The sequence below is a fragment of the Sinocyclocheilus anshuiensis genome, unplaced genomic scaffold (assembly GCF_001515605.1).
Source record: "Sinocyclocheilus anshuiensis isolate Anshui unplaced genomic scaffold, SAMN03320099.WGS_v1.1 scaffold336, whole genome shotgun sequence".
Taxonomy (NCBI): Eukaryota; Metazoa; Chordata; class Actinopteri; order Cypriniformes; family Cyprinidae; genus Sinocyclocheilus; species Sinocyclocheilus anshuiensis.
The window spans coordinates 70,670-82,241 of record NW_015555712.1 but is presented as its reverse complement, the minus strand read 5'-3'; the positions used below and the strand labels follow the sequence as shown (position 1 = coordinate 82,241).

At 37.8% G+C, this 11,572-nt stretch overlaps 2 protein-coding genes across 2 annotated transcripts in view; one reads left to right on the top strand and one right to left on the bottom strand.

The window, feature by feature from the left end:
- The window catches only part of LOC107672107 (neurofibromin-like), an 84,350-nt gene that overhangs the window by 54,309 nt on the left and 18,469 nt on the right, over positions 1-11,572 (top strand). Inside the window, exons 36-40 of the mRNA XM_016465192.1 lie at positions 7,635-8,067; positions 8,498-8,838; positions 9,221-9,423; positions 10,001-10,194; positions 10,410-10,550. Of these exons, the coding sequence (XP_016320678.1) occupies positions 7,635-8,067; positions 8,498-8,838; positions 9,221-9,423; positions 10,001-10,194; positions 10,410-10,550 (1,312 nt within the window). The remainder of the gene's footprint in view (positions 1-7,634; positions 8,068-8,497; positions 8,839-9,220; positions 9,424-10,000; positions 10,195-10,409; positions 10,551-11,572) is intronic.
- On the bottom strand, positions 2,177-4,515 carry LOC107672105 (protein EVI2B-like). Its single transcript, XM_016465190.1, has 2 exons — positions 4,438-4,515; positions 2,177-4,049 (listed from the first exon to the last, which is right to left on the bottom strand). Exons 1-2 carry the CDS (start codon positions 4,455-4,457, stop codon positions 2,468-2,470), a joined length of 1,602 nt encoding a protein of 533 aa, XP_016320676.1. The 5' UTR covers positions 4,458-4,515; the 3' UTR covers positions 2,177-2,467.

Below are 11,572 nucleotides of genomic sequence, written 5' to 3'. Positions count from 1 at the left end.
TGCTCACCAAGCCTGCATTTATTTGATCCAAAATACAGCAAAAGTAATATTGTGAAATATTTTTTTCAGGATTCTTTGATGAATAGAAAGATACAAAGATCAGCATTTATCTGAAATAAAAAGCTTTTGTAATATTATACACTTAAAGCTTGGAGTCAGTATAATTTTGTTTATTTATTTTTCTTTTGGGGGTGGGGGGGATTATAGGATTATACATTTATTTAGTAAGGATGCTTTAAATTGATCAAAAGTGATGATAAAGATGATGTTTATAATGTTACAAAAGATTTCTATTTCAGAAAAATGCTGTTCTTCTGAACTTTCTATTCATCAAAGAAACCTTAAATTCTACGCTGTTTTCAACATAATAATAAATGTTTTTTTGAGCAGCAAATCAGCATATTAGAATGATTTCTGAAGGATCATGTGACTGTAGTAATGATGCTAAAATTTAGCTTTAAAATCACAGGAATAAATTACATTTTAAAATATTTCCAAATAGAAAACAGTTATTTTAAATAGTAAAAATATTTCAAAATGTTACTGTTTTTGCTGTATTTTGGATCAAATAAATGCAGGCTTGGTGAGCAGAAGAGAATTATTTAAAAAACATTAGAAATCTTACTGTTCAAAAACGTTTAACTGGTATGTTAGCCTATAGTTTGAAGTTAAAGATATTAATAATTAGGTGAGTCTGAGATGTTTATTTGACAGTGATTTCACATTTCTTGTTTGTATGAAGGCTAAATACAAAAATATAAATTTTGGCCATATCGTCCAGCCCTCATTCACATGTGTTTCATAAACACATAATCCTTTCTGGATTACAATCCGCCATAAAAATTATGCATTTAATTATTCCAGCTGCTGTGAGAAAATGCTATAAACGATCGGCCACCTGTAGCATCCTCACATGCGATAGCCTAGTAGCCGGGACAACTTCTTTGTTTACAGACGTGACGTAATGACGCAGCAGCATGCTCGAATTTCCCACAAAAACCTACCCGTACCACTCAAATTAGAAAACATTATAAGATGACCGTTGTGAATAGGGCTAAAGTAAGGCGATAGTTTCAAACACGGGCTGGTTATGTACTTGCTCAAATATTGATTTCGGATCATTTTTAACCCAACATGACACAGCACTTTAATTTAATAGATCGTTAAAGATTGCGAACACGATTCAAACCAGCGTGATTCTATTCCTAAATTACAGTGATTCGTCTGTTTCATTCCTCAACCTTTGACGTGTGTGATCAATGTTGTGATCACGTGATAGCTAAACATGTTGCAAGAGAGGTGTCACCACCAACATGACACAGCACTTTAATTTAATAGATCGTTAAAGATTGCGAACACGATTCAAACCAGCGTGATTCTATTCCTAAATTACAGTGATTCGTCTGTTTCATTCCTCCACCGTGTGCGATCAATGTTGTGATTACTTGTTTCGTCCGTGCAGAGTACGATCACACCAGTGTGATTTGAACATTTAAATTTACGTTCGCACTGCCATTGACCTAAAGAGAGCAGCTGTCTGTCATGAACGAAACAGCCACACAGTATCATTATTTCTGTTACAAACCTTCAAATCACAGAAGTACTGGGATAAAAGTTTATAGTTCAGATATAAACTGTGTGTACGATGTGTATGGTAGCAATTCAAATAGAGTAAATCACCTTTTGAAAGTAATTTGACACTTCAAATTAAGATTTATCGATTACATTGTTACGTCAGTAGGTGGCGAAAAGGGGCTGTTAAAATGTATTTGTCTTTGAATCATACAAGAGATTCGTTCAAGAATCCAGTAATGAAACAAGTACATCTTGAGTGAGTCATTTAATCAATAATTCATAAATTACATGTGATTTTGTTTAGTTGTCTAATGTTTTTTCTTCAGAATCATGAGAGAACCACAACTTCCATTGGGGGGGAAAAAAACTCAATTTATCCAGAATCATGCAGTTCTATTTTGCACACAAACAGGTCTTAAAGTGTCCAGTTTTTATGTAGCCTGTTGATTTTTGTTCATGGTATTCAGCTTCAATAAATGGTTTGCAAAAAAGGGACATAGGATAAATGTTTGATATCATTATTTAATCACATTGGAATCGAAACTGGGAATCGGAATCGATAAGCAGAATCAGAATTTATCAAATTCAAACGATACCCAACCCTATTGGACACCCCTGACCAAGAATATGGATGACTCATCATGGACTACACAGCTTTTTGTCCAGTTAGATTCTCTCTAGATTAAGCTGACATTGATTGGCAAGTAGCATATCATGATTAACGATTGTGGCGTAATTAAAGCCTAATGGCTAATAAAACCCACAACCTCTTCGATATGTCCTGAACTTTTAGTTTTGATACGTCAAGGTTGCAAGCAGTCGTACATAATTTGTTTGATTTTTAGAAAGAAAATATGAGTGTGTTGGTTGGTTTGTAGATAGTCACATGAGATTAGGGCAGTGGTGGAGCAGGTGGAATAATCCCACCATCTGATGTTTGCAAAGGAGCTGCTTCTTCTGAAAGAGAATCAAGATCTATAGACACTAAAGGTGGAGGAGGTTTAATTACAGTATCCGGGCCAGAAGACATAGATGCAGTGAGGTCATCAGCCTGCTTTGATTCTTTGCTCTCCATCACAGTTTCTTGTTCACTTCCTGACCTAGGTGTTTTGATGTCAGAAGAGTCCACAGATTCTTGACCTTCCTGGATTGTGTGTTCTTCTTTCTCTGTTGAGTCTTGAGCAGCTGTCGGGTTCCCATTGGGGGCTTGGACCTCATCTGGGTTTTGTCTGCCAAACGTGCTTCCTTGCAGGATGTCCCCCATGAGAACTTCCTCACTTGTGTTCCTCCCGAATGTCAGGTGTTTTGAGAGCCGTTGGGAGAGGTATCTGGAAATGGACATCTGGTTGAAGCCTTGTCTATTGATGGCCTCGGATTCCTCTGTATTTGGCAGGTTCGGTTGAACGTCACCATCCAGAAACGGTGAGGGTCCGGCCCACTCAGGATTTTCTAGCTGCTTTCTTTGCATTTTGCGTTTCCTTACCAAGATAAAGATTATCGCTATGAACATCAAGACAAACGTGGTGCCAATCACAGCCGCCACAGCAGGACCTGGGTTTGCTTGCTGCTTGTCTTTTGATGAAGGTGGTCTTAGCTTTTTGGTGGTCTTTCTCATGGTCGTCAACATCTTCTTTGGCTTAGTCATAGATGAAGTCTCAAGCTCAGGGCCTTGAGTGCTTGTCCACGTGTCTGTGACTTCTTTCCCCTCTTTGGTTTCCACACCATTGTTGCTTCGAGTCCCTTTGAAATCTGTCACATTTGCTGTTGCAGAAGTGTGGGCATGAGTCATTGGGCTTGGTTGGTCTGAAGTCTCCATTGTGGGCTGGGCTGTTGGAAGATCTTTATTTGTGTTGGTTTCGTTGCTATCCATGACTGTTTCATTTGCTTGCGCAACATAGAGCCCAGTGAAATCAGAAGTAGAAGGTGTTTCCTGAGTGGCTTTCTGTGTCTCAGAAAGTGCACTGCTTGTCTTTTCCTCTGGCGAAACATCTGCCCTTGTGGCATTGGGTGGTTTAGCAAAGACATTAAATTCTGTAGCATTCTCTGTCTGCAAAAGAGATGTAGTATGTGGTCTGCGGGAACTTTCTGTTGGTTTTTGTAGTTCCTTTTGTTGAATTACCTCGTCCTGCTTTTGCGTTTCAGGGTGTGTCGACATAGTAGTTAAGTTGTGTTTGTCATAATGTACATTTCTCCTTGTCCTTGATGCCTCATCTTCACCATTGGCTGTCCTCAGCCTGGTCTCTTGCTGCTCAGAGTGACTCATAAGTTGTGGCATCTGAACATTTCTTGAAAGTGAAACCACGTTTTCTGTTCCAGAATCAGTAGTGTAGTCTCTCTGCCATGATGCATTTTCTGCTGTGTTTGTTACCGCATTATTCTTATTGCTGGTCGTTAAATGGCCATTTAGACTCCATGGTAGAGAGAAGAGGAAGACAAGTGTGCAAAGAGTAGTCCTCATGGTGTCCTTAGAGAACCTTGCCAAAAAAAAAAGACATTTTTGCACATAAGACTCAACAGACCGTTTTTTCTCCCTAAAATTCTTATAGGCCATATGTAGCATGCTCAGATTAAAACTTTTACGATTAAAACTTTTTAATCTTTTTCAAAAAGGCAAAACCTAATGTTTGTGTACACAAATGGTGCACACAATCTGTAAGTGAATACTTGGCGACGCAGACTAACAATGAAAAAAAAGTAGGTTTTTCTTTTATTTTACAGTCACTATTGGACAACTTCCAACACACTGTATGTAAATGTAGTTACTTTAAATGTTAAAAACATATACACTTAAATGTTTTGCTGTCCAGTATCAAGTAACAATTATTGGTTTATGCTAGACAAAACAGCAGAATATTTACTTACCCAGGCATCCTCTGAAGCATTTGTTCAAGACTGAAGCATATTGAGATGAATACGGAACCGTAACTTCACTTGACAGGAAATGAAGCTGTGAAATGGCTGCATTCGTTTTTGCTATAGCAGTTGAAAGAATCTTTGGTAACAGAGTATGAAAAACAGAAGCACTTTTGTTTCTTAACTCTGTTCTAGGATATGAGGCTCATTTTAAGGTATGTTTTAAATGATTGATGTTAATTTTTTGAAAAGAACAGTTATTAATTTTCATCAAATTTATCTATAAGAATAAGAATTCTTTGCAGAGCAGAAGCCATCTAAAGGGAAATGATCTCATGTCTCTTTTTTTGTCATCTTGGAAAGTTCCTTTCACTGAACACCCACTTTTCAGCCACCAATAACATCTTCAAAATCTGGCAACTACGTTAACAGTAGCATTGCAACACTCTTGAAATATCAAAATCTGATTGTAAATGATAAACAGAACAAGCATTTTTGTCATTAGCATTTCATTTTATTTTATATTGAGATGTCAGTGTTTTGATATAGAAAACTTGCTCATTGTTACAGGATTTTTAAGGCTGTGTGGTATTGCTTTACCCATTTTAAAGCTGAAGTGTGTGATTTCTTTTGTCCCTGCTTAATATTTGGAGTCAAATATAAATAAGCCATTCATAGGTTGTTTCATCTACATTGTTTGACCGGCTAATGGCAGATGGGCGTTCATTATTTTTGCAATGCAGTTTGGTGACTGTAGTGGAAATTACAGTAGAAATTACAACACCAGTTTAGTTGTGGTGTGCTATTTATGCACAGAGGATAGCGTTCATCTATTTCGCTTCCATCTACAGCGAGTGAATATGCTCTTCGATTTCTGGGTATGTGCTGCTGCTTGCAGCATCACATAAATTTTTACAATTTTAACATTTTTAAATTTTTAAATTTAAAAAATTGCCAAAATGTGAGACAATGCTTTTGTTAAATACCAATTTCACAAACTATACAATCATACACAGAAATTTCATTTACTTATTGTCCTTGTCATCCTCACTAAACAGATCTCCAGAGCTGATTGAGATGAGAAAACTGCATTGACCTCATCTGTGAAAAGGTCAAAGTTTTCTATTTACTGACTATTTGACCCATCAAATTAATCTGATATTACAAGAAATTTCCTTTTAACAGGATGAGCAGAAATTGTAGTTAGTTAAACAATTCTGAAAAACCCTGTAAGGCCGCTTGTAACTGGGCACCTTTGTTAGCTTACTTTTTTACTGCAGTAGATGTTGAAGACATTTTAAAAAAAGGCAAAAAGAGAAGTAACATGCCTGACATCAGAGCCCAGCATACAAAAAAAGCTCTTATACTTTACACCATCAGAGGCATATTCTCCAAACTTATGGGATCTATGCAGGAATCCCTGGAGGTTGAGCTCTGCATGGCTGTCGGGATGCTCTCTGAATCACCGGCTGCGTTAGAAGTGGTGATGTATTGGCTCGGCCCTGCCGCGCCATCATGGATCTCTTCCTCCTCGCCGTCTGTCTTTACCTCCTCCAGTAGAACACTGGTTTCGCATGGACCCACAATGCCGCCCTCTCTTCTCTCGGTACCCCAGTAGCCCGTTCCACTCACCAGGTCTGCATTGCTTCGGGATGGACGAGGGGCCCGGTGATGACGTTTCAGGCTTGAGACGGTACATGCCAACATTATGGTGGAGGTTAGAAGGATCAGGATGATGCCCCCAGCAGTTGCTGTTGCTATAAACGCTAGCTGGGCATCGATAAAACAGCTGATCTCGGCGGCACCAGTTGCAGGCAAACTAGTCGTCGCAAAAGAAATGTTGAGGACCTCGTACTCTTCTGTGGTGGTGTTGTACATCAGCTCGTTTGTGGTCTGCATTGTCACTGTATTTTGAGATCTGTGTAACAAACAAGTACCATTATTCAACAGGTCATGTTCTTTTGAATATTCTATAGTAGTTCATTTAGCTTTGCAGTACTCATTACGCTGTCTTAACCAGGCATGATGCAATAAGTTTCCAGTAACAATCAATTTGTCTGTTCAAACTTAATGTAAAAACTTGGCTAATGGAGAAAAAAACATTATTTATGTTCACTACCATTCAAAAGTTTGGGGTCAGTAAGATAAGTTCATGCTTTTATTCAGCAAGGATGCCTTAAATTGGTTGTGAGTGACAGTAAAGACATTTCTATTTCTATTTCTATTTCAAATAAATGCCTTACTACTTAAGAATTTTGAATCACATTGGATCATGTTTCCACAAATATTAAGCAGCACAACTGTTTTCAACATTGATAATAAGAAATGTTTCTTGAGCATCAAATCAGCATATTGCAGCGATTCCTGAAGGATCGTGTGACTGAAAATTCACATGAAAAATTATAATTTAATTTGAGCTGCTTTACTATATCTATTGTCCTGTATTTTTGATAAAATAAATGCAGTTTTGGTGAGCATAAGAGACTTTTTTCAAAAACGTAAAAAATTCTTACCTAACCCAATCTTCTGAACGGTAGTGTACATAATTTAACATGAATCGCTATGATTTTAATTAGTGTATATGGAGTTTAAAAAGCACCAAATCTTTTGTTAAATGAAGATTTAAAACTCTTTAGCCACTTTAACTGTATAATAAAAAACATTAACAAAGATAATGAGTAGTTTGTTTTCCTGCCTTCTGTTTTCCAAACTCTCAATTACACATTAGCTTTACAGATAATTGGTGAATTAATAAGTACTTACTAAAGTAGATATAGAGCCTTTCCTAGGGACTTATCCAGAGAGGGAGAGCTGGTAGATGATGAAGAACGACCTGAAGCAATGAGGCTTGATATATTGCGATACAGTGCACAATCACTTCCTGTCCCTCACGCTTGTTGATGTTATTTAGGTGTTCTTCAGTTGAGATGCTCTTGACCTGTAGTTACAACAGTAGAAAATGGCTATATTTGATAAACAGCTTCCATTCTGTGTAAGCTGTCAGAAGTTTGCCATTTAAGGGAATTAGTACAGAGTACAGACCGCTCATGTTTGAACTGTTTGAAATGACTAATGCATTGTTGTTTTTGGCATATATACAATTTTAGACATTATTCGCACAATACACTTCTCAAAGACGTACAGTGCATTGCCTTTAGAAGCAAAAACACATTCAAATTCAAAATATTGTTGTTTTTTCTCTTTAGGTTCAAAACCGGACAAATCAATGGGGATCTCCTGATCTACCACGTCCTTCTGACGCTCAAACCATACTACGCCAAGCACTACGAGATCGTAGTAGACCTCACCCATGTGGGCCCCAGTAACCGCTTTAAGACGGACTTCTTATCCAAGTGGTTTGTGGTCTTTCCAAACTTTGCCTATGAGAATGTGGCTGCCGTGTACATCTACAACTGTAACACCTGGGTACGAGAGTACACCAAATACCACGAGCGACTACTGACCGGCCTCAAGGGGAGCAAGAAGCTGCTGTTTATCGACTCGCCTGCACGTCTAGCCGAAAACATTGAGCCTGAGCAGCAGAAGCTGCCTGCAGCTACCTTGGCACTGGAAGAAGACCTCAAAGTGTTCCACAATGCCCTGAAACTGGCGCACAAGGACACAAAGGTGTCGATCAAGGTAAGAGCTCATGGATATTTGTGAAACTCAATCCAAGTGTTATTTTGAGGTTATTTTAGGTACCAATGTTGGCTATGTTAATATGTTTCTTAACTTAACCCATATTAAAGCCTATAAGAATTTTCATGTTATGGCTGGTAACTGATAAATGGCTAATATTGAAGTTCTATACTTTTCTAAATAAATTTATATAATAAATGAAATAAGTCTTAATGGGAACAAATTCTTAATTCGTGTTAACGATAGACACACACACAAGCATCACAGTATTGTATTGTACATTATAAAAATTGATATTCATTTTGAGATTTTCAGAAGATTTAAGCGTTATTAAATTATTAGTGTTTTTAAAAATTTACTTATATGGTACTATAACCCAGAGTGTAAATCCCAGAGTTTTACACTCCTTTTTTTGGCCCATTCTACCTAGGTGGGATCAACAGCTGTTCAGGTGACCTCAGCCGAGCGAACGCGTGTCCTGGGACAGCCTGTTTTCCTGAACGACATATACTATGCTTCAGAGATCGAGGAGATATGCCTGGTGGACGAGAACCAGTTCACACTGACCATCGCTAACCAGGGCACCCCTCTCACGTTCATGCACCAGGAGTGCGAAGCCATCGTTCAGTCCATCATCCACATCCGCACACGCTGGGAGCTCTCTCAGCCAGACTCCATTCCTCAGCACACAAAGATCAGGCCTAAAGATGTTCCTGGCACCCTGCTCAACATCGCCCTCCTCAACCTGGGAAGCTCTGACCCCAGTCTGAGGTGAGAATCAGTTCACTTTGCCTGGCATCTTGGAGGACTGAGTTTTAGGCCATGCTCAGGCTGTTTTTCAGCCTAACAACTTGATAGTTTTGGGGGAATGGTCCAATGCGCCCCACTGTTGTTGTTCTGACAATGAGCCTTTTATCTGCAGGCTTCTGTCTTTGTTCTGGTGAACTGATTAGAAATGCTAATACTGCTCCTTTGTGTCTTTAGTTCAACTGAGGCGGCTCTTGAACTTGCCACCCTACAGTTAGAACCAGACAGAACCTGTTATGTAAAAATTAAATACCACTTCAGTTTCTACAAAAATGGAAACTAACATATTAATGTAAATGATTGCTTCTGAAAATGACTTGCTCTTAACTAAAAACTCCTTCAACAGGTCAGCTGCGTACAATCTCCTTTGTGCCTTAACCTGCACCTTCAACCTGAAGATTGAAGGCCAACTCCTGGAAACATCTGGCTTGTGCATCCCAGCCAACAACACCCTTTTTATTGTGTCCATTAGCAAAACGCTAGCAGCTAACGAACCCCACCTCACTCTGGAGTTCCTGGAAGAGTGCATCTCTGGCTTCAGCAAGTCAAGTCAGTGTCACATACAAACAAAGACTCATCGTTTTGCACATATTGTTAGAAGATTTGGTGTTAGTAAGATTTTTTTTCTTGTTTTGGAAGAAATGGATACTTTTATTCAACAAGGATGTATAAAATTGACTTAAAGTGACTTTTATAAAACTAAGAATCTTGGAAAAAAGTATCATGGCTTCCACAGAAATATTAAGCAGCACAACGTTAATAAGAAATGTTTTTATAGCAGCAAATCAGAATATTAGAATGATTTCTGAAAGATCATGTGACACTCAATACTTGAGTAATGGCTGATGAAAATTCAGCTTTGCCATCACAGGAATAAATTACATTTAAAAATATTTTAAAATAAAGTTATTTAATGTAATATTTCACAATATCACTGTTTTTACTTTGTTTTTGATCAAATAAATGCAGCCTTGGTGAGCCTAAGATACGACTTCCAAAAACAGTAAAAAATCTTACTGATCCCGAAACAAAAATTATTTTTTAAATAAGATGATGGTCATTGCAAAGCACCATTTTTGTGTCATTTGTTACAAAAATGTTGTGTGTTTCCTTTTGGGTGCTTTAGGCATTGAGCTGAAGCATCTGTGTCTGGAGTATATGACTCCTTGGCTGCGTAATTTGGTGCGCTTTTGTAAACACAATGACGATGCCAAACGGCAACGTGTAACGGCTATCCTGGACAAACTCATTACTATGACCATCAATGAGAAGCAGATGTACCCCTCCATACAGGCGAAGATATGGGGCAGCTTGGGTCAGGTGAGCCTTTCAAACAATTGTAAAGTTTCTCCTAGTTTTATTGAAGGAATTTGATTTTGTGAGCTTATTCCATCCAAAATGTTTCAAACAGGCTTTACAATGACAAATGCCTTCAAACTCTAACACCCCTGTATATTTCTGTAGTAATTCGGCCCATGTCTATAGAAACTCGCAAGTCAGCAGTTACAGAATGCACCATTTTTTTACGTTTATAGATCACAGACCTGCTTGATGTGGTGTTGGATAGCTTCATAAAGACTAGTGCTACGGGGGGTTTGGGATCCATCAAGGCTGAAGTGATGGCTGACACAGCTGTAGCTCTGGCTTCAGGAAACGTCAAGCTGGTGTCCAGCAAGGTAAGCACTTACTGGTCACCATATTATGTGAATTTATGTTTTTAATATATTATTTAATATGATGCTGTTCCTAAGATAAAATACTGTAGCATCTCAGTTAGTTTGTACTGAAATACTAAATCTTGCTGCATTGCTGAAGTGCAATGAATGATTTAGAGCATGGAAAATGCAACAGAACCAAAACCAAAATGTACCATTTTGTTTTTTTTCTTCCTACAGTAGTAACAGAATGTGCAGTGATTTTGTAAGCACAGATGCTATTGCATTTTTAGTTGTAATGTTTTAATGAGTTTCTTTATTTATTTTGCTTTATATATATATATATATATAAAATGATAGGATTATTAAAATATTTTATTTATTTATAAAGTTATCAATTTGTTCATCCCAAAATGATTCAAAATGCCCCGGAACAGCTTGACTTATATTGCATGCATTTTTGTATAATTTCATCCAATTTATCTCAGTTGAAATGTATACCTCCTATTTAATATAATAGAATATAAAATTATAATATTACAGTGTTAATATATTCAATTATCCATCAAACCAGTTTTATTTCTTGTTAACATGTCTGTAAATGTCCTATAGGTGATTTAGGTTAAATTATAGCCACTAACACTCTTTTAAACCGATTTCGACTTACCGCTTAAAGTGTTTCTGGCTCTTGTTTTCCTGAATCATTCCTCTTGTGATCTTATCCAGGCTGACTAGCTCTTCTACCCAACATCTATTATCCTAAGTGTTGTGCACAAATGCCCAATTTGTACGTGTGCGCACAGACAGACAATAGTTAGCCAGTGGGGCAGTCGCTTCTATTATATGGGCAACTGTTAGTCATTACGCTCAATGGACGTCATTGTCAGACACTTGGGCAGAGGGAGAGCCACATTTGCGAATTGGATAACTTAAGCACCTCGGTCTTTATGATTCTTGATTGACGCAGTTACCATAACTAGATATATACTAGATATTTTTCAGTAGTTGAAGATACTTCGTTGTTTTCCCAAATGCTCAGCTCT

Coding starts and splice junctions, on each gene's coding strand:
- LOC107672105 (XM_016465190.1), bottom strand. CDS start 4,457: ATGCTTCAGAGGATGCCTGG. Junction 4,050..4,437: donor ATGCTTCAGAGGATGCCTGG/GTAAGTAAATAT, acceptor TTTTTTGGCAAG/GTTCTCTAAGGACACCATGA.